We start from the raw sequence: 23,852 nt of genomic DNA, 5'->3' as shown, positions 1-23,852 counted from the left end.
CCGGGGATTTTTGCATACGCACACTTTATGATCAAATCTGTGCGTACTGCGTATGCACGCTTTATAAATAAGGCCCCTGAACTCACGTGAATTCGTACATATTTTGCAGATTGGCTAATTCGTATGAATTTGTACGACGTGAATTGTAAAAAACTTACAGTTATTATAAAAAACAATAAAGAATCCTCACCCATGTCACAGGGGCGAAAGCAAATCGTACGAAAATGTGGTAATGTGGTCGTACAAATTAATACGAATTAGCCACCTCGGAAAACACGAATACGAAAGTACGAATTCCCATGAGATTATGTTGGTATGAAGCACTCCTAACCCCAACGTTACTAGTAGGGATGCACCAAATGCTTGGCAACTGAAATAAATAACCGAATAAGTGAAAAGGGCGAACAAATTTTACCGAACAATGAGGTCTTTGATGACGCGATCAAATGTAACCAGCGCAGAGTGAGAGATGCGGAAATGCAGCAAACGTGTTGCTAAAAGAATTATAAAGTTTCCGAGAAAGACGCAAAAACATACAGCACTACAAGTTTCATTTATAATTTAAAGGAAAACACCACGGTTTTTCATCATTTTACTATGTTCTTACCTCAACTTGGATGAATGACTACATAATACATCTTTTTTCAGTGTGTGCACTTTTAATCTTTGCACAGCATTTCTTGAATGTGTTAGCATTCATTCATGTGGCTCCAAACAAAAGTTTTAGCTTGTGCCACCATACTTACTCGTGTAACTACTCATGTAACAGTCTTTAAACCGGGAAAACATGGAAATGATGGTGGCTTCTAAATTCATCCCTGTTTGGAGCCATAGGAATGAATGGGGCTAGGCTAAATGCTAACACATTCACGAGGCGCTGTATAAAGATTAAGTGAACGCATTGAAAAATGATAGGGATGTATTAATTCATCTAATTTGAGGTAAGAATATAGTAAAATATTGAATAACGGTGTTTTCCTTTAAATTTAAAATCCCAAATCCCTACAGGAATGTTAAAAAAATGCAATTGTTAAAAATGTAGCGAAGGATTTTCTCAAATTTAGGAAAGAACCGCCTTCTCTACTTTTTTAAAAAATGCAATTGCGCAACACTCCTGATTGACAACTAGGAGGACCAATATTCTTGATGATCCACCCGGAAAAAGAAAATCCCCCGCAATACCTTTAAATAATATGAAATAAATATAGTAAAATGGAAATTCTGAAAATGTAACTTGTGCAATGGTGAGAAAATTGGCAAATAATTAGGAAAATTAAAAATAAAATAAAATAAAATTGTTCGGTTATTCGTTATTCGGCCTTCGGCTAAGTTTTTCATTTTATTTGGCTTCGACCAAGAATTTTCCTTTCAGTGCATTCCTAGTTACTAGGGTGAAAGCAGATCGTACCAAAACGTATGAATGACATCATATAAATTTATGGAAATGATCAACCTTGTAAAATAGATATTGCGATGAGATTGTGTTACAAAATACTGTATCGTATAAATCAACAAAACAACAAAAATTCTGTGCATGACAGATTTTATTTCATGAATTCATATTTCCAAACCTAAAATACAGAAAACAAACATACTTTTATAGAAATATTCTGTGAACTAATACAAACAGGTCCTGCTTTCAAAGGTCCCAATGGCTTATATATCCAAATTCTGCCTTGGAAGCTGTAGTGCCATGTTAAAAAATGTGAAAACGGGGGTTTAAACATATTCATATGAGCAAGAAAGTAACTTGATGATAACTGTGCTACACAATATACCTGGTCATCAAAGGCAGACTATTGGCATTATTGAGGTCATGAGTTTATTGGTTTAGGGTCAATTAGGGTATTCTGGGTTATCTTGGTTGACACTCCAGGTCAGACAACAAACGACACTTTATGATACTTTATTAATATGATAACATATATTTATTTGTCCCAGAATACCCTATTTTACCCTTGTTTTTTTCTACAGGACATAAACACCTGCACTTAACAATACTGACATATTATGTTGTGCTTGACAAGACAACATTCCTTCTGAACTGGTTGAATATTTGGATGTAGCTGAGAAGAGCACATAAAATGAGGGTAATTTCAAGTGCCACTTTCAAGTTTTCCCACTTTATCAGAGACCTAAATGCAAATAATAAAAACAAGACGGAGAAAATTCGCCCCAGACATCGGGTCCACAAAATGCCTCAGAAAATTCAGTCTGTCTTGCTTTGGCAATGGTTCTGTCTCCATCGAGTCCATGTGAGATTCTGGCCGGTCTCTTGAGTTTATTGTGGGACATAACAAACCGTGTCCCCCCAAATTCAGCTGCTGGGATTTTAGTTTCAATTTCGCTATGCTCTGGAAAGAGTCGTGGCTTTCACTGTACAACAGTGGTGCCGTTTTCAATGTCCATCTAAAGTCAACAGCAGTTCTGGTAATGGACACTGTACATTTGGCCACCTTGACTGGCGGTACATAAAACAATGTGCTCCAACAAACAGCCGATGCTTCAGATAAATGGTGATGATGTGGCAGAAAGGGGCGTGGCTTACCGTCAGATCCTCTGTATCAGTCATAACCCTACAGCAGGGGCGTGGTACGGATTAACGGGCGGGATCAGGGGCCGTTTTCGTTGTAATGAAGGGAGATGGGCCGATCTCTCTGAACGGGCATGTAAGGCCAGTTGTAGCTAGAGCCGGATAGCAGCATGTCCCGCAGAAGGGTCTCGATCGGCGTTTTGCCTACCAGGCGTACGAAGAAAAGCTGTTCGATCACGGGAGAGGAGACTATGCGCAGGGAGGGCAGCCGTAACAACAGGCGGCCGAATCTGTTGGGTTGATTGGGGTACTGGTTCCGCACGTACTCCTCGAGAGCACACTGGGACTTTTCCTGGATGCTCTCCACATGGGCCACATCAGACAAACCCATGGCATCTGAAATAGAGTAAACACAGATGGGAGAGTAAGAGATACTGTACTATGTCACATGATTCGGTAAAGCCAAGCTCACGCTACAAGATTTCGGGCCAGAAACTGGGTCCGTCCTGTTCATATTAAGCATGTTTGATATTTAGGATGATTAAATCAATACATTCACAATAGCCAATGAGAGAAGGAGGTGACGTGTTTATACTGAATATAGAGACACGTTTTCTGGTGGTTGCTAAATAAGATGCAAGCCGTTTAGTTAATTCACCACCAGTCTTTCCCCAAGTGTGTAAAATCATCAGAGGGGTTTTAACCCATGACCCTCTTTCCTATTCTTTAAGCCATGCTACTTATGGTTGATGTACACGTACACTTTGTCCTGCTGGGCTTCAGTTCCGATAACAAAAGATTAATTGCTTCATATTTCTATGAGGGCAAAGAGACCCACTGAGCGTGACACAACTGCCGCTTCTGTCTACATCCCATGAGCTCAAATAAAGACATCTACAATTACTGTAGCCGGCATTTCGTAAGGGGGAGGGACTGAGGCATCAGAGAAACTGGCGCGGCGGCACGCAAGGCTTGTCAGCAACGACATCACGCCAGTTTCTCTCACGCTGGCATTGCTTGGCAAAATGCCCTCTCTCTCTCTCTCGCAGTGTGAACACCGCGTTCGGGGCAACTCGCTGACATTAGAGGTCCCGTTGGGTGACGCGAGGTGATAGGAGGTTTGGACTAAGGTTACGGCCCACAAGAGTTTGTCTGTCCCTGTTAGCTGATGCCAGCGGGTCCCGGCAGGAGGTGGAAGGGGGGCTTTGGCTGGAATTGCACGATGGATCACATTGATGCCCTGGGCTACAGAGGTTATGTAGGTCACTGGCAGACTCAGTCAAATCCGTCTTACTGCAACTCAGCATGCATAATTCAGTCGTGTTGGTGGGAGTCGAAGTGGGGCGGGGGGCCGCTTGCCTGGTTTCAATAATGGATGGAAGCGTGAAGGATTGAGTGATAAAAAAATGAATCGAGAGCGGTGGGTTCAGCCATCCATTCGGAAAAGTGCAGGACTGGGCTGGAAAAGGGCTTTTTGACAGGTAGAGCAGGAAATCAAAACTAATCTCAAGTCGTGGATGAGAGTACTAAAGAGTTTGAATGTCGTACCTATACGCTACACTAATATCAATAGCCGGTTATTGAGGCTGATATCTGCCGATACTGATGATGCTACCAACAGTTTGGTGGTTAACTAAATTTTGAATGTTATTAATTCATATAATGACCATTAATATTGAACATTAAACTAGTGATGTTATTTTTAACATTTTCTATACACAGAGCACAAATTCTTTTCGTTTTCCTGTTTTCTTTTATTTGACAGGATAAATCGGCCATGACTATCGGCAGTTTTTAAACAATTGTGTAAAAATCAGGGTTCCCACACCTTAGTTAACTTCAAATTCAAGGACTTTTCAAGGACTTTCCAGGTCCAATACCCTCAAATACAAGGACTAAATGTGGGGACACATTTCAAGTGAGAGGAAGGTTACATCGTGTTACCTTTAAAGATACACTGTTACAGTTCCCTTTCGAGGGAACTTGCGCTGCGTCACTGCAGTGACACTTTAAGGATGCCTCAACAGTTACATACTTAATCCAAGACGTTTTCATGTGTCAAACACAACTATGCAAAAAAGCATTTTGGTATGAATCAACATTGGCATACAGACGATATAAGCAATTAAAGCGAACAGTTTAGCACGTGTGCTTATAAAGTCTAGGATTTTTATGATATTATCCTACACTACACAGGGACTAATATGGATTTTTTTTCTAGAAAACTTCTTGCATAAAATAGATTCAAGGACTTTCAATGACCTGTATCTATGTATGTATATTCTCAAAAACTTCCCAGGGCCTTGAATTTCTTCCCCCAGATTCAAAACTTTCAAGGATTTCAAGGACCCATGGGAACCCTGAAAAATATGCTTTATATACACGATACAGAATTATTGCCCGATATATCGGTGCATCTCTATAAAGTTCAACAAGTTGGATATCATGTTACCTGAGGTGAAGAGCACGATGGACTTGAGACACGAGTACTCGGCCGTGTCTACCTGGAGAGCTTTCAGTTTCTCCACCTGTTCTTGGAAGACGCGTATGTGGTCCATGAAGGCCACCACCCGCTCGGCTGACATGGGAGAGGCGTGTAAACCAGCTGCGGCCAGCAGGGGTGCTACATGCAGCGGCATGGAGCATTGAGCAGCATTCAGAACAAACAGTTCACTCCACGACATGCGTAAAAGAGCCACCTGGACACAAAATAATGGTATATAAATATAAACATGAACAAAAAAACAAGGAAATATGTGCATTTCATGATGATATCAATATTGATTCTTTATGAAAATTAGCATTTAATAGTAGCGTAATAAAATCATTGGCAAACACTCTTCAATAAAGTTCATTCAAGCTAAACATTATCATTATGTAGGGTTTCGAACCCATAACTTTTGTGCTACACAATTCTTTACCTGTTACAGTGTGTTCACACCAGCCGCGTTTGAGGCGTCAAATTTGCCGCATTAACTTTTTGAGTTTACTCATTCATTTGCGCGTGAAATTCTAGTCATCGAGACATTCACGCAGAAATTCGCATCATGGGAGGGGCTTTTGCGACTCCGCTCACTCCCTGTCATCGCATCACTACTAGAACAAGCTCCTGATTGGTTAACGCTTCGTATTTTTCCGCCAACGTGCAATTTTTTCAACTCACGCGTGTCTCGCGCTGCGCTAACTGACTCATTCGCACCGCGAGACCTCCAGACGTGCGTCAACGCGTCTGCACATTGACTTAACATTGAAATCACTTGCGCTTGATGCCTCTACCACGGCTGGTCTGAATGCAGCATTAAAGGAACAGTTTGTAAGATATTTATATCAATGTATCATAAAATGGCCCTGATATGTCACTAGACATTAAGAAATCATTTTCATTTCAAATACTTATATCACTGACAACAGTGGTCCGGCCAGGATATTGTCATTTAAAAAGTGGAGTTGCAGCCCTCAACTGATGTTTATGTTGTCATGTTGTGTATTGGCCACCAGTTGTGTGATTGCAGTACCAGTTTAAGCCACAAGTTTTGTGATTGTAATATCAGTTTTGGCCACAATCCTACTGTTCCTTTAAGCTACATGAACATGTCATTTTAATATTTTAACATTATTGTCTTTTGTCACACTGTTGACATCTCCATTTTATAAAAGCATTAAGTCACATATTTATTTACATATTTGATTTGATATGGATAATCGATAAACCCCCTTAAACATGATCAAATCACAGTAACACATTACCTTTTTTGTAATAGTATACATATTTACACCATCAGTCATTTTTTATTTGTGATCCATTAATTGAAGCTGCAATAAAGTCACTTAGATTTATTGTGGTTTTGACAAACTTGTTTTACCTGGTCCATAAGCTGTAGGTCAGGAAAAAATGGGATATTCTTCGCCCACTCCACTGCACTGAAGAGCAAACGGGCGGCCAGTTCACAGATGTTTTCGATGCCCATGAGGTTGTTGGACTGCATGCACTGAGCCCCGTAACGGGAGGTGGGGTACGGCTCGGCCCGCAGGAGCAGAGAAATAAAGCCGGAGAGATACGGCTGGCCGTTATACGGGTCACCTCCGTTGCTCAGATACTGCCCGGGACTGGACTGCGAGTTAGACATACGACCCCTTTGAACAGCTAAGAGAGGAAAATAAAAAGCAAAGAGCTGTTAGAAGTGGACAGAAAAAGCAAAATCTTTGAAACATACAGTATCAGGAGACGACGACGACCCCTCGCCATCAATGAGTAATAAGTTAGTGAACACAAAGAGCTGGATAAGGATTTTTACACTCTCTCAAACAAATGGTTCAGCCAAAGCCGAAGGGCAAAACAGGAGCCATTCCTGTAACGATGCAGCTAATGCCCATTTGGGAAACACCTGCTTTACTCTCCTGCTGTCTGGATAACAACTCCATCTACTATAATGTACCCAGAGAAAATTATTTTGCTCTTTTATAGCATGCATGTCTCATTTAAGTATCAATTTCGTTAAAAAAACAAAAACATTTACAAGCATTGTATAATTCATCAGAGACACGGTAAACTGCTTTCATATGAGGCTCTGATAAATCAATAAGTGCATATGCTTAACATGTGCTCGGGGATTAACACACGACTCCTACACAAAGGTCAAAAGTTACGGCAGCTGGACTTTCCCGTTTCTCTCTCTCTTTCTCTCTCTCTCTCTCTCTCTCTCTCTCTCTCTCTTTTCCGAGATCTCTCCTGAAACTGGTTGGTTTTGATTGAACTTCGGCATTCCACAAAATCAAGAGGGCGAAGCAAAGCGCTCAATGTATGCTAAACAAAAATGTGTGACACTGTGGTGCTAGACAACCTTTCTGCACAAACACTTAGCATCACTTAGGTACACAAACCTATGCAACCCTGCTGCCAGGATTGTTTTGAAATAGACATTCCTTTACATTTGCTTTTTACATTTTGCATTTGACACTTTTAAAGTGCATTACAAGGTATACATTATTTTAACAGAATGCGTATTTCCTGGGATCGAACCCATGACCTTTTATGATATTAACACAATAATCTACCACTGAACAACAGAAACACTATTTACTTTAGCAATTAACTTATAGCAATATTGTGCATACTGTATATATGGATCTATACAGAAATGGATTTGTAAAAAAAAAAATATTTGTAAAAATTCCTCCATTTTGCATTTTCTTTAATTTAATATAAAATCTTTCTTTATAAATTGAATATAATGAGTGAAATATTCAATGCAGATTAAGATTGCATGGACTTCACGTGATACAAAATCTTTGCTATCCCAACATGATCTGAAACTAATGGAAACAAAGATCTGTCTTTTTGTAAAAACACGTTCAGGGTAAAAACACGTTTTGTAAAAACACATTCAGGGTCACATAAATGTTTCCATTTGATAAGTGACCCAGAAAAGATTAATGTTTTTTTTTGTAATTATATAAAATGGTAATTATTTTCTGATAACACTTTACAAAGTTTGTATTTGTTAACATTAGTAAATGCATTAGCTTACATGAACCAACAATAAGCAATATAGTTTATCAGCATGTATTAATCTTTGTTAAAGGATTAGTCCATTTTCCCAAAAAAATCCAGATAATTTACTTACTCAAAATGTAGATGTCTTTCTTTGTTCAGTCGAGAAGAAATTGTGTTTTTTGAGGAAATCATTCCAGGATTTTTCTCATTTTAATGGACTTTAATGGACCCCAACACGTAACAGTTTTAATGGAGTTTCAAAGGACTCTAAACGATCCCAAACGAGACAATAGGGTCTTATCTACTGAATCGATTGTCATTTTAACAAGAAAAATAAAAAATATGCACTTTTAAACCACAACTTCTCGTCCATCTCCGGTCATGCGACGCACCAACACGACCCCGCGCAATACGTCATCACGCCAAGAGGTCACAGATGACGAATGCGAATCTACGCCCCAGTGTTTACAAGTGTGGAGAAAGAGGACCGTTCCGACGTTGTTGTATGTGGAATGATACTAATTAATGTCTTTGTGTCAGTTTATTGTTTAAAATGGTCCGCAAATGTGTGTTCATATATGAACACGTGACCTTTCGACGTCATTTTGCAATTACGTAAGGTCGTGCTGGCTCGCCACAGGACCGGAGGATAGACGAGAAGTTGTGGTCCAAAAGCGCACACCTCTTATTTTTCTTGACAAAAATGACAATCGTTTCGCTAGATTGGACCCTTATGCCTCGTTTGGGATCGTTTAGAGTCCTTTGAAACTGCAATTTTAAAGTGCAATAAAACTGTTAAGTGTTGGGGTCCATTAAAGTCCATTAAAATGAAAAAAATCCTGGAATGTTTTCCTCAAAAAACATAATTTCTTCTCGACTGAACAAAGAAAGACATCAACATTTTGGATGACATGGTGGTGAGTAAATTATCTATTGACTAATCCTTTAATGTTAGTTAATGCCAAAATTATTGTTCAAGATAGTTCATTGGGCATTAATTAACTTTTGTTAAGTGTAATAGTAAATGCTGAAATAAACATGAATATTAATAAACATTGTGGATGTATTGTTAGTACATGTTAACTAATGCATTAACTAATGCACAACCTAATTGTATAGTGTATATGCAATTATTTTGTTAACTTGTTTTACTTAAAGTTTTAGTTTCATTAAATAAAGGAATACATGAATGAATAAATCATACTTTCATGCTTTTGCACCCCACTATATTTAACGAATCATAAGAGTTTATGTTACACAGTAAATCACAGAAAAGTTATCACCTCTGTTGGAGGTCACCTGTTTAACTGGTAGAACAGCAGGATTAGTCAATCGACCGGGTGGCAGGCTGATATTTACCCAAACCCCACAGAGAGCCGACACATTTGGACTTTGCTATGATCCTGTCCATTATTAATGTTTATTTTCCGTTGACCTATATTTCACCCTGCACACGGGAAGTGAGTGATTTACAGGTCATGAGACGAAGTCACAGTTTCGGCACGTTTAGCGAGACGCTGCAGCGCTAGAACGCGACTGACGCGCTCTGTTAACTATATCCGCATGCGTGCAGCGACATCCTTTCCTCCTCTTATGTGACATTTTCGCACTCGGCACAGTTCTGCACGAAAGCTTTTCGAATAATATATGTTTTGTCCAGATTCACTCATCAGGGTGGTTTGGTGACTTAAAAAGATTGCATCTCAAATCTCTATGATACTTAAAAATAAAGGTGCTTCAAGAACTATTTTAACATTTCCTTGCAGTATAAAAAGTTTCTTTATATTATAAAAGGGTATGAAAGAAATGGTTCCTATAGAACCTTTGACTGGGTCCTAAGCACCTTGATTTTTAGGAGTGCATCCTGCCTCAGGTAATGTAAGCAGTTGGAAATGTTTCACTTGTTTTATCACTGACCCGGCAAAACTCATAAATCTAATTGCTTTTGCGTAATTATTATGACACACCTTTCAACAGGTTGCACAATTTGAGTCACCATTGATGTCTGGGGCGTTACGGGCTAAAGTTCAAATTACAAACCCTAAGTAGTATGCACGCTATTAAAAGTGATTTTTGCGAATATACAGAGTACAGTGACAGATGACGTGATATTGTGTGCATAAAAGCACTTCTGTGTGTGAATGTCAGACTTATTATTTGGTTTATATTGGTCGTTTTCTAGCTCTGACAAAGGTCACGCGTTGCATATGGAACATTCCAGCAGACACAAATACTTGCAGAAGCTTGTGGAACTGACAGGGCAATCACGCTCTTTCTTTCAATCACAGGTGCCCTTTGTCAAACTGGAATGTCAGTCATGTCAAGAGCAGCCGTAAGGTGTAAAAACAGGTAGAGCGGTGGAGGAAGAGGAGAAAAATATCTGCTCTTAGGAGGAAGACATTGGTTCATCCCTGTGACTCTTAGACATGATAGCACTAGTTGAACACTTGAGATCTTCAGCAACTTTACGGGATCTTTAAATTAATATTTTGAGGTATGATATGTGAACACTGAGAAAAGTGAAGCCTTCTTGATATTATTAAAGCATAAAATGGATAAACTTGTTTTTTTAATTATAATTTTTAAATATAGCTTTTTTGTTGCTGATATGCAATATATGTAAAGCTCTATGGTAAAGCATTGTAGTAAAATTACATTGGTTTAAATCAAGGAAACACATGTACTGCAACCCTGTATCACGAAATTATGTACCTATAGCCACGCAAATTTGTGAGTCTTTTCCGTGACATTGACACGCTTTTCCACCTTTTTGCGTGAACATGTCACGCATTTCTGTATACGTGTCACTGTCACATATTTGTTACTTGTTTTGTAAATGTTTTGTCCTGATGCTTCGGTTTAGGGTTAGATTTGGTGTTTGGGTTAGGATGTCACTTTAAGTATTGTTTTTTTCTGATTTTTTTAATATTTTCTGATTTTTAAACCACTGTCACCTGGCGTTAGGGTTAGAGTTAGGTTTGGATGTCATTTTATGTAAATCTAAACTGAAGCGACAATGGTTTGACAATAGGACAAAACAGTTGAGTAACAAATACGTGACAGTGACACGCAAACAGAAATGCGTGACATGTTCACTCAAAAAGGCAGAAAAGCATGTCAGTGTCACGGAGAAGACTCACAAATTTACGTGACTATAGGTGCGTAATTTCGTGATACTGGGTTGTGTACCGATAATAAACAGACACCTTGAAATGCGCTGTGTACTTCAAATGTACTTCAAAGCAAAACTATAGATATCTATTAACTCTCATAATAAATTAAATCGATATAGTGTCCACACTTATTAATTTTTCATTCAATTAGCACCTAGCTTTCAGATATTTACCCTGACATTTCTTATAAACACTTTTATAATCTGCAGTGGAAACTGCAGCATGATTTAGCCCTTATTCATCAGTAAATGCATGTGACGAGCTCGTAGGAGGGAAATGTGGGATTTCTGAGCACTGTAGGAAAAACAAAGACCCTTAGAGGGAAATGAATTTGACCTCTTTTTTTAACAAAAATGAGCTATATGAATAATCAAGAGTGTAGCAGCCTGATTTTTAAAGACATGAATGATCTGACCCTGACATTTAATAGTAATTTCTAAACTATTGTTGAACTCCCATTATTAAAAATAAAGGATGAGAAAAGGCAAATTGTTAACAGCTGTGAATGACAACTTCTTGTTTCTCCGAGAGGTTGGCACCTCATACATTAATTATTCAGAGTGTTTGGATGTTAAAGCATTGTTGACAATCCTAGATCTAAATCTGAAGGAAAAACTAAATCACAATCTATGAATAAGTAAATAAGTGTGTGTGGGGGTCTATCTATCTATCTACATATCTACATATATCTATATATCTTTATCTATCTATCTATATATATATCTATATATAAAAAAAAGGTTTGTTCATTTATTTACCTTTATCAAATACTAGGACCATGACCTTGTGTAGAAATGAAAATTAATGTTCTTTGAAAAGTGCTGAACAACATTGTTTACACACATACTGCATTATACTTTGTGTTGACATTATATGCCATGTAGATCAAAAGATCAAAGATGTGACAAGTGTTTTGTTAAACACGTATAGGGGCGGTTTCCCGGATAGGGCTTATCCTAGTCCCATACTAAAATGCTTGTTTGAGCTGCCTTTATTTAAAAAGATTTTGCACTGACATATCTTGACATATATCAGTACCATTGCTTTGTCTTAAGATGCACACGGGCATTGTTTTTTGTAGGGTATGCTTGTAAAAACTGGTTTAAAAATTCCTGTAAAGATGAATTAAAGGGCTTCTGTTTTTAAGACGCTTTTTATATTTCTTTCTATACTTTGCTACTACAAACACAGGACAACGCAACCTAAATAGTTACACTAAAATGAATGTATGTTTAACCAATGCATTTACTGATTAATTAAAATGTTAAGTGGACATAAAACAGCAGTTAATTTTTTGTTTTTAAAATAAAATAGTGGTAAAACTAAAGTTACACACATAATTAACTTATTGTAATTCTAACTATGTTAAAGACTTAATCTTAATAGTAAATCAGTTACACTTTACAATAACGTTGTATTTGTTAGAATTAGTAAATGGTATAGCTAACATGAACTAACAATGAACAATAGCATTTATTAATCTTTGTTAGTGTTAGTTGATGCAAATACAGTTATCTGTGTTAGTTCATGGTGTAATGTTAATAATAACAACGTTTTATTTTAATAGTAAATGTTGAAAATAACATGAACTATGATTAATAAATTCTGTAAAAGTATTTGTCATTGTTAGTTTATGTTAGCTAATGCATTAACTAATGTTACCAAATACAACCCTATTGTAAAGCTTTAACAGTAAATGTTTGCATTTTAACAGGCAGACTTTTAAAAAGTTTTAAAAATGCATTCCTCAGACAGTGAACATATTAATGAATTCATTAAAAGTGATTGTTAGTGTCCTCTCTAAAAATGCTGGGTTGTGTATTATGAATAACCCATTTACTTCGACCACCATTTCATCATTAAAAAATGTCATAATATGCAGATATGCATCTATATTCAAAGGTCAACAGAGTGCATGAATTTTCCCTTCAGGGCTTTTCAACTGAATGTGGTTCTCACAACCAACTGGAGAAAAACATAGCATATTAAATCCTGGTAATGAAAGAGTATATAAATTAGGATTCAGAATGAATATGATCAATTTGTTTATCGTTTTGTTTGTAAATATTTTTTTCTCTTACTAATGAAAATTTGATGTGCGCAATTATACAAACAATCTCACTTAGACACATCAGATACATATTCTAAGAATACAAATTTAGATTAATGTAAATTGTTGAGTTTTATAAGCAACAATATTCTGATTCAATTTAAAAAGATTAATTGTTAGGTTAAGTCTAGATCTTGTATTAGTTAAAACCCATTTCCCTGTTCTTGAGTTGAATAAAAGTTATAAATGCTATTATAAAGGATTTATAACTTTATATTTTTAAACAATAAAAGCATCTTGATTCATTAGTATTGATGGGTTATTGGTGTATTGTTCCCACCAATAAAACAATTAATTACCGTTTTAAAATAATGTGTGTACAGCAATAAACACAAACCACCTGAATGAATTTATATGAATTGATGTATTAAATGTTTAATGGTATATTTCTTGTTTTTAATCACGAGTAAGCAATGATGTTATAGTGAATCCCTTGAATAATTAAAGGATGAATAATTAAAGAGTCAAAAATAAATGCACCCCTTTGGGACATAATGGATCTGAAGAGCGGCACCAACAATTCCCTTACAAAAATGTACCATGGTAACTAGAGTTTCCGCCAGAATACCATAGTTACTGCAGTTTTGTGGCAACTATGTGCCCATTATATAGGTTACTTTCCACATTAAAATGAAAAAGGCAGACAGATGAAACGAATGAGAAGAGTGATTCTGAAATATTCCTTAAGAATTTTGGTTTATCAATTCATGATGGTTAAACAAGTATAAATGTTGCATGATCTTGTCGGAAAGTATGGTTGCCATGGTGATTTCTCGTTTCATAAATATTTTATTCGTAGCAGCCACGCAAAGACCAAAAAACATGCTAGCTTACACAAGTTTAAAGCAGCAGACTGTCCTACTTAAAATGATGCTGCTTTAAATAAATATGCTTGGATAATCAAATTATGAACTGTTCAGTGATGCAAGCACATTTACCACCATCATAGTCTTGTTATTTTTTTTAATTAACTGCATACATTGGTAATAAACTATCAGATCTTACCCTCTCTCCTCATTCCCACTTTCAAGCACTTCTTCAGTCGACAGTATTGGCACTGGTTCCGATGGTGCTGGTCGATGGGACAGTCGCGGTTCCCCCGGCAGGTGTAACTGAGGTTTCGTCGCACCGAGCGCTTGAAGAAGCTCTTGCATCCCTCGCAGGTAAACTGGCCGTAGTGTTTGCCGCTGGACTTGTCCCCGCACACCATGCAGTCCACGTTAGGAATTTTGTCCCCGGAGAGCGCGTCGTTCCCGGGAGTCGAACCCGAGGGTGTTCCGGGGGTCCCTCCCGGCTCCTGGCTGCAGATCTGCAGCTGGGACCCGGGATCGGCCGAAATGTTCTCCTGCCACTGATTTACTACCATTGCCATGCTATCCCGTAACACTTTCGCGGTAACAGCCGATACAGTGCGTCTCCGTTCACGCGGGAAGGAGATCACGAACGATCCCGTATATGACGTTAAACGTTAAGCGATCGTTCCACGACAAAAACTTGGCTGAACGAAACTTTCGTTCTCTAATCCGAACCGCTCTTCTAAAGTTTACAAAGTGAGCGAGATGGTGGCATAGCTATTGAATAAAAAGCAACGCGAGGTTTTAATTCTCACCTCGAAAATCCACACAACATGTTGGAGTCCGAAATGTTGCGAATAAAAACGACAATGTCCTTGCGACAAAACCAGTCCCGTCACAAGACCACCATAGCGATCAGTTTGAAGCTTCGCGATCTTCTTGAAATCCCACGTGAAAGCTTTCGATTTAAATGCGCGATCTTATTGTTATTAATGGGCGTTTTGTGGAATCGATGAGACGATGAGACCCAAACAGGCTACAACCCCGACGCGATAAGCAATGACAATTTTATAATTCACGTAACGCAAAAAAAACGCGTAAATAAAATATTCAAGCGCGATCCTTATAATAAACACTTACAATTCCGTCCGTGTACACGTGTCTTTGCCCTGGGAAAGTTCGTAAAGGATCCGTCCAGCTCAGTTTGAATAAAACTTGTGCGTAGTGTTTACAAGCGGAGGTCTTTCACCCGTCCCGTGCGTTTCACCCGCCAGCTGTCCAGCTCATCTCTGAGAATTGTAGTAACGAATTGGGTGAAAGTGACACTAAACAGCCGTGGTCACTGAAGCTCCGCCCCATCGCTCCATATAAAGACATATAAACCATATTAGACTATGGCTTCTTTCTTATGGGGCGGGGTTTGCATATGGTAAGATCATCTATTGGTCAAGGGAGCAGCGAGAAGAGAGCCCTTTGTCCAATTGGTCAAAGATGCTGTTCTTGCACAATTAATAATGCGAATTTCTTAATCTTCTGCACAGGAATGCCAAGAGATGGAAAACCTGGTTGTTTAAAAATTTTTAAAGAAAGTAATAGTACACAGTTCACCCCTATCAACAGTTTATACCCCCCCCCCCCCAAAAAAAGAACTAACTAAAACTTTTACTTTTTAAGAAAACAGACTTGTGCTGCCTCAACAATAATATATTATTATCTTCTAGCCATTTTGCATTGTATGCATTGAGTTTTATATAAAATTTAATTATAAAAAAATCAGTATTTTAATGCAGAGTAAAACTGTAAAATGTACATTATGTTTGCGTGAAACACAAAACATTGGGATCAGTTAGTTACCTTGTTTTAATGGCGTGTTGTTGAAGTGCTAGGATCCACACCATTTGACAAAGGTGCTTCACAGGAGTCCACACTTCTGTTAGTTTAGTCTGTAATGAACATATTGAGAAGCTGTTAATGCACAAAAGGGCCAACAGTGACAGTAGGTTTTACCATTACAATAAAATGCTAAACAAATCTGTTAAACTTACATTTAAATGACAAACTGACTACAGTATATAACATTGAACGCATTATGTGTTTTATAAAATAAGAATTTGACAAGAACCTACTGTAAAACTGAAAATAAATTTACTTAGTTTTGGAATTAGTAAAAGTTACTGGATATATTGCAAATATAGCATTTGTAATATTGAAAACTCCTTTTAAATAAGCTACAACCTTTTTAAATTAGGCTCAAAGAGAGACTTGACCTCATATCTTTTGTTCAGAGAAGTCAGAGAAGTGAATTTTTTACAAACTGTCGTTAGTGACTAACCATTACGTAGCACTGAGACAATTATATTTATTTATCAAACATTATAAAGTTCCAGATTAAATAGCCTCGTTCTGTCAAATGGTACATGTAAAGCAAACACATGACTATTGTGTCAATGCCTTATCAAAACAGCACCAGTAAAACAGTCAACAGACTAGCAAACGTTATTTTCAATGTAAATTGAAAGACTTTTGAGTATACGGTAAAAAACTGAATGAAAATAAATTATTTAGGTATACGCACGAAACATATGGTTCCCAATTAAGCAGCAGGCAAAGAAAAAACTTGATGTTATTGTTGTCCCTGTTTAGCACGACACTTCTAGCGCTAGAGGCTATAAAGTTGGCCTTTAGCTTTGCTTAATTGTTGTCATATGTAACCCTACCTGTCCCCCAATTAGCCTTTTGACTGGCTATTAGATCATTTTGTGGCATACGGACCAAGACTGTGATTTGATGGACATAGTGATTATGTGTAGTTTTATTTAACATCCTCAACTAAAGCAGGCACTTTTAAATGAATATTTTCCATCAAAATAATTCATTATTTAATCATGCATATGTCATTTTATGTGTTGTTATCATTGTCATAAAAGATTTTTGATCTTTACTTTTTCGATAACTTGAAAAGCTGAAATGGTTTTGTTTCAATGAGCTGGCCAAAGATTGCGGATTAAATGAGAGGATGAGTATGATTATGTGCTCAGATCAAATCGCATCATCATATGTCAGATGTGATTGTGAAAATGATTGCACATTGTCCGCATGCCTGTGAGGTGACAGATGATGAGGTCAGGGAGTAAACATGACCGCATTGCATGGCCGATATACAAATGCCACTGGTTTACAGGTTCATTTATGGAAACTCTGACAGTTTGTGAACCATGATTCAGTGCCGGTTATTGGTGTGTAAGACAAGCCATTCCGAAAGGGTCCACATAAACAATTACTGAGTTTAAAGCAGGTATACTATCATCAAACACTAAATCTGCTGGACAGAGTTAAAACAGTAAGGGTTGAATTTATTCTGTTGTTTTAAACTTACTTAGTTAAGCAATATGATAGATATGTAAGGAATAATTGACGACGGGCCGTTGAATTATAAGAAAATAATGCACACCCAATGTGGTAATGTGGCGGGTGTGCATTATTTTCAAATAATATCAAAGGACCGGAGTCAATTATTCAGCTAATACCACGGTTACCAAAAACATTGCTCTGGTGTCTATTTTTAATAAATTTGACAGGTTATGTGTGCGGTTTACAGAAAAATAATCAACACCAAGCGGGTGTGAATTGTTTTTCGATAAACGCACACCTGGCCTGTCAAATGTCTTAAAATAACCACCCGAGCAATGTCTGTGATAACCGTGCTATAAGCTGAATTATCGACTCTGGTCCTTCGAATAATGTAAAGAAAAATTGACAATGTGGCCTTAAATTATTCGAAAATAATGTGTCAATGCGGCATGACCAGTGTTGGGGGTAACGCATTACCAGTAACGCGCAAAACGTACTAATATTACTTTTCTGAAGTAACGAGTAAAGTAACGCATTACTTTGTAAATGTACACATTAAAATTTGAGTTACTTTTTTAAAAAAAGTAATGCAAGTTACTTTTCAGTTTAATTAATTCAATTTAAAAATAAAATAATGTACTGAATTAAAACTGACTACCCAATCATATAGTCACGTAATTTTTTGATTCTTTTTTCGTAATATTATCATGAATTTCTGTGTTTTTTCGTGATCGTATAACGAATTCCTGTTTTCGTGTGATTATCACATATTGGTTACTCAACTGCTTTTTCCTATTTTAAAACCATTGTCGCTTCGGTTTAGGGTTAGATTTGGTGCTTGCATTAGAATCTCACTTTATACATTGGTTTATACTAATTTTTCTGTTTTTTTATATGTCACCTGGCGTTAGGGTTAGAGTTGGGTTTGGGTAGGGATGTCATTTAATTTAAATCTAACCCTAAACCAAAGCGACAATGGTAAGAAAATAGAACAAAACAGTTGAGTAACCAATACGTGATAATCACACGAAAACAGGAATCACAAAAAACCACGGAAATTCATATATCACGTAAAAAGAATCAAAAAATTACGTGACTATATTACGAAATTTAGTGAGACTGGGCTGAAACTGAACATATTAACGTAGAATTATGCACTCTGTGCACCTAAGCGGGAACAGTTGGCAGGCCAGAGCTTAACATTTTTGCGATCAAACACCTGCAAGGCCTGAAAGAGATCAAGCCTCAGCCAAGTAAGAAAAAGTAATGCAAAAGTAACTTAAAAGTAACGTAAGCATTACTTTCCATGAAAAGTAACTAACGCAATTAGTTACTTTTTTGGGGAGTAACTTTATATTGTAATGCATTACTTTTAAAAGTAACTTTCCCCAACACTGGGCACGATACGAAGCGAGCAAATTTGGCAGGTTAGGTGTGCATTTACAGAAAAATTATCAACACCCGTGGGACATTTCTCAACCAATCAAAATAAAGCATTTAACAGCCCATGGTATAATTGAAAATAATGCACACCATTATGCCGCATTACCATCTTGGGTGTGCATTATTTTTCGAATAATTCATCGGTTCGTCGTCCATTATTCCTTACATAATAAATGATTGTCAGTACATCTTACAAACCACTCAGTACATAAAACTATATTAAGATATCTGACTGAATTATGCATTTCTTCTGATGGCTAGTACCCATAGAGATGCACTTATTGAATATATAACACAAAAATCTCAGGAATAGCTTTATAGAGCAATTATTAAGAGTTAAAAAATATATAATAATTGCATTTAGAGATAATCTAATTGTTTTGTATTATACATTTTCATAATGGCAATTAAATATGTAAAACAAGTCATATGTTCAGACACACCATCTTCTTTGTTATTATTAATTTTAGTTTTCCTCCACATTTTCCTTGGTCAAAAAATGGTCACAAGCTGTAACTGGGGCACTACCCTTTTAAAAGGTCCTAATATGTATCATTTTGGTATAGATATATGGATATGTATTTAAAATATATTAATATGCACTATTTGGTACCCATTTGTATATATTTCGAAAGGTTACTGCCCCAGTGACGAGCTAATTACCATTTTTTGACCATTTTTATCTGACAGTGCAGAATAATACTATGAAATATCACAAATAAAACAATGCTGTTTAGATTACATCTTGCTCTCATTATGTTACATTACTCTCTGGTCAGCTTCACAAAGGTGCATACTGAGAAATATGTTAAAGGAGTTTCCATGTAAAATACATTGCTTGTTTTATCATTAGCCAGATCAAATTATTCATTAAAATAATTTAAACAATAAAACAAGAGTATATACACAAATATAAGAACATATATACAGTAGCATACTGTGCAAAAGTCTTAAGCCACCGTGCCAGAATTAGATTTGTTGTTTTTGCAATGTTATAGTGATCATATATAATTGTTTCTCAGTCTCTTTAATAGAATACATCCAGAAAATACAGGAAATGTGTATATTAAAAGCTGCATAAAAATGTAAACTGTGGGGTCAAGTTTTTAGGGTAAACTCCCCTTTCACTTGAGCAATAGCAGGAAACTGCAGGATATCTTCAACCTAAATTAAATTAAATCATATTTCCCAATTATAAAGAAATAAGTCTTTTTGTACTTCATTCTGCTCAGAAACGCTCAAGATGTTTAGTGCCAAGAGAGGTCACACTAAACACAGACGATGCCTAAAGAAGACATTTATTCCTTAGAATTAAATTTTTTTTTTTTACATATTTTCTGTATTTTCTGTTTGTATCTTAATAAAATAGATTGAAAAAAAAATGGATGGACATTAAAAAGTCTGGTGGTGGTGGTGGCCTAAGACTTTTGCACACTACTGTACATTAAAATATATATTTTTAAGTTTTAAATATCATGAGAACATTTGAGCTCCGATGCAAAAGCTTCAAAATGCCACCTATTTCAAAAATGAGATAATGGTATTATTAACCGAATGCTCTCGGCACATGCATTCATCAAATACTTTTGATTTAAATCTGCTTAATCCCAACCTCATGCGATTTAGAAAAACTGGTTTGTTGGCAGCAGAATCCATTTAAAAAGTGTGTTAAAAATGCTGATTTACAAGAAAACATGTCAGACGCACTTTTTGCAGGGTTTTGCATCTGAGCTCTTCATTTATTTAGTTAAGTGTCCAAAACACTGCTAATGTCTAATCAGCTTACTGTACAATCCATGGTCAATAAATGGTCCCACTGGGGTAGTTCCCTTTAAAAAGGTCCTAATATGTATTTAGGTAAAGATAAGTACCTTTTTGATATATACTTATATGCACTCTTTGGTACCCATTTGTACCTCTGGGGTATAAACTCTTTAGGTGTATACTTTTGAAAGCTTACTGCCGTAGTGATAGCTAATGATCATTTTTTGGCATCTATGCTTTTCATTTATTCAGCTTAGTGTCCAATACTTTGACTGATGTCTATTCAGCTTGCTGTACAGTACACTATGAATTAAACTAATTAACAATATATTACAGTACTTTATAATCCTCAATGTGATATACCCACAGGAAAAGATTTAGATTTTGGTGCCTTTTTTGTCAGCATTCACTGTGTTTTCTTTCCTCTGTCTGATTAGAGTTGATTAAGAGGTTAGATGTTGAGAAGCATGGCGTCTTTAACTGAGATTTATCTGTTCCTGTACTGACCCCTATGGGGTTGCCTGCCCTCACCCCAATGTCCTCTAGATTTATTTGGTTGTTTGTTTATCTATTCCTAGGAGTCTTGCGTTTCTCCCTATTTTTTATCCTGTTTATGCATCCAAGTCTCATTTTTCACAGCAGCAGCATTATGAAGTTCTTGCGATTTGCTGAAACAGTCAAAATATGGGTCAAATGCGCTAACGACCCTCATGACCTGGATACTCGTTTTAAAGCCAAACCGAGTCTCAACCCAGAGTTTGCAAGCTGTACAGAAGAAAAATAAGCTTCGGGTTTTAACAGCCTGATCTCACGAGAATTCGTACGTATTTTACGAGTTGGCTAATACTGATGAATTTGTACGAAGTGAATCGTACCAAAACATAAGATTATCAAAACAATAACGAAACCCCACCCCAACCCTAACGTCAAAGGGCAAATCGTGCAAAAGTGTACGCATGTAGTTATACGAAGTAATACGAATTAGCCACCTCGTAAAATACGTACAAATTTACATTAGATAGCTGTAGTTTTAAAATGAATGATCCTGTAGCTTAACTGGTAAAGCTTTGCGTTAGCAGCGCAAAGGACATGGGTTCAATTCCCAGGGAACTCACATACTGCTCAAATGTATAGCACAGTCGCCTCGGATAAAAGCATCTAATTGATACGTAAATGCATTCTTATCTTCAAAATATAGAAACTTATAAAAAATATTGTGGAAGGGAACAAAATTAAAATCTCATAAATCTTCCTTTTACAAATGTTTTAATGTCTCAACTTTTAAAGTTTTTAAACCATATAATGTGAACGACACCAAACATTCACAAAACTCACTGAAGTAAGAACAGGCTTTTGTCTATGTACGCATTTCTGGTTTTCTGGGCTTTAACGGGGAGAGCAACAGTATGTGGCTAGCATGACCTGACATGCCTCTGAAGCTGGAGGGGGGCTTGACCTTTGCTCCCTGGCTTCGAACCTACGAAGATGAAAAAAGGGTTTGGTTAGGAGGGAACTTCTTAAACAAGAGCTTCTGTTTTGGTCAGGAATGTCAGTTCCATAAAAAGATTCCTATAGAGAGGCAGAAGCCAATAGAGAAGAGAGAGATAATGAAGATATAACAGAGTGTGTATGGACATTGTAGGCCTGGTTGTTATGTGGGATGTATTTCAGTGAAGGTTTGGATCAAATTATTTTCGTTTTGTATTTCAGAAACCAAGTTCGGATCTATCATGGATTAACCAGAATCAACCACCAAATACTCTAAATTGTCATGTAAAGTAAAATTCGAAAATTATCATAGTTTTGCGCTGTTTGGTAAATGTAATAAAACCACACCAATGCTATCTCATGGCAATTCGTACGTATTTTACGAGGGAGCTAATTCGCATTCATTCATACGACCACATTTGTACATTTGAACGACTTGCCCTGTGACGTTAGGGTTAGGGGTGGGATTAGGGTGTTTTTTTAATACATGCGAATTTGCCAACTCGAAAATACTTACAAATTCTGGTGGGATCAGCCAGAACCACACTGACATAGGGGCGGGGTTAGGGGTGGGGATTCGATTCATTATTGTTTTTATAATAATTGTATGTTTTTGTATACTTTACTTTGTTTGAATACATAAGAATAAGCCAACTCATAAAATGCGTACGAATTTTCGCGGGATCAGCCAGAACCACACTGACATAGGGGCGGGGTTAGGGGTGGGGATTCGATTCGTTATTGTTTTTTATAATATTGTATGTTTTTGTATACTTTACTTTGTATGAATACATAAGAATAAGCCAACTCGTAAAATGCGTACGAATTTTCACGGGATCAGCCAGAACCACACTGACATAGGGGCGGGGATTCGATTTGTTATCGTTTTTTATAATAATTGTATGTTTTTGTATACTTTACTTTGTATGAATACATAAGAATTAGCCAACTCGTAAAATGCCTACGAATTTTCACGGGATCAGCCATAACCACACTTAAATTGGGGGGGGTTTCGGGGTGGGGATTCGATTCGTTATTGTTTTTTATAATAATTGTATGTTTTTGTATACTTTACTTTGTATGAATACATAAGAATTAGCCAACTCGTAAAATGCGTACAAATTTTCGTGGGATCAGGCTGAACCACACTGACACATGGGGCGGGGATTCGTTATTGTTCTTTTTTATAATAATCTTATGTTTTTGTACATTTTACTTTGTATGAATACATAACAATTAGCCAACTCGTAAAATACGTACAAATTTACGTGGGATCAGGCTGAACCACACTAACATAGGGCTGGGGATTCATTATTATTTTTTTAATAATAACCACATGTTTTTGTACATTTTTCTTTGGATTAATACTTAAGAATTAGCCAACTCGTAAAATGCATACAAATTCTCTTGGAATCAGTCTGAACCACACTAACATAAGGGACGGGGTTGGGGGGGGGATTCGCTATTGTTTTTTTATAATAACCACGTTTTTGTAAATTTTTCTTTGGATTAATACATAAGAATTAGCCAACTCGTAAAATGCATAAAAATTTTCACAGGATCAGGCTGAACCATGCTGATATAGGGGTGGGGTTAGGGTGGGGATTCGTTATTGTTTTATTTTTTAGTAATAGTATGTTTTTAGTATGAAATTACTTCGTATGAATACACACAAATTAGCCAACTCGTAAAATACGTACAA

General features: G+C 36.8%; 1 protein-coding gene across 2 annotated transcripts; it reads right to left on the bottom strand.

The window, feature by feature from the left end:
- Window positions 1-1,526: 1,526 nt before the first annotated feature.
- On the bottom strand, window positions 1,527-22,144 carry nr2f5 (nuclear receptor subfamily 2, group F, member 5). Of its 2 annotated transcripts, XM_055211221.2 has the most exons (5): window positions 21,998-22,144; window positions 15,959-16,047; window positions 6,397-6,677; window positions 4,986-5,232; window positions 1,527-2,929 (listed from the first exon to the last, which is right to left on the bottom strand). In XM_055211221.2, the coding sequence occupies exons 3-5, from the start codon at window positions 6,658-6,660 to the stop codon at window positions 2,613-2,615; spliced, it is 828 nt and encodes a 275-aa protein (XP_055067196.1). In that variant the 5' UTR covers window positions 6,661-6,677; window positions 15,959-16,047; window positions 21,998-22,144; the 3' UTR covers window positions 1,527-2,612. The 2 variants fall into 2 exon arrangements, with proteins under 2 accessions (XP_055067196.1, XP_073728612.1); XM_073872511.1 differs by lacking the exons at window positions 15,959-16,047; window positions 21,998-22,144 and adding an exon at window positions 14,316-15,646.
- Between the last annotated feature and the right edge of the window lie 1,708 nt (window positions 22,145-23,852).

Source organism: Misgurnus anguillicaudatus, chromosome 10 (assembly GCF_027580225.2).
Source record: "Misgurnus anguillicaudatus chromosome 10, ASM2758022v2, whole genome shotgun sequence".
NCBI classification, from domain to species: Eukaryota; Metazoa; Chordata; class Actinopteri; order Cypriniformes; family Cobitidae; genus Misgurnus; species Misgurnus anguillicaudatus.
The sequence above is the reverse complement of the archived record's forward strand: the minus strand, read 5'-3'. Positions and strand labels throughout refer to the sequence as shown.

Bases quoted from the DNA above. Each gene is read 5' to 3' on its own strand.
- nr2f5 (XM_073872511.1), bottom strand. From the start codon at position 14,682: ATGGCAATGGTAGTAAATCAGTGGCAGGAGAACATTTCGGCCGATCCC. The intron at 6,678-14,315 runs GTAAGATCTGAT...TTCCTCTCTTAG, and splicing joins AGTGGGAATGAGGAGAGAGG to CTGTTCAAAGGGGTCGTATG. The intron at 5,233-6,396 runs GTAAAACAAGTT...TTTTGTGTCCAG, and splicing joins ACCTACAGCTTATGGACCAG to GTGGCTCTTTTACGCATGTC.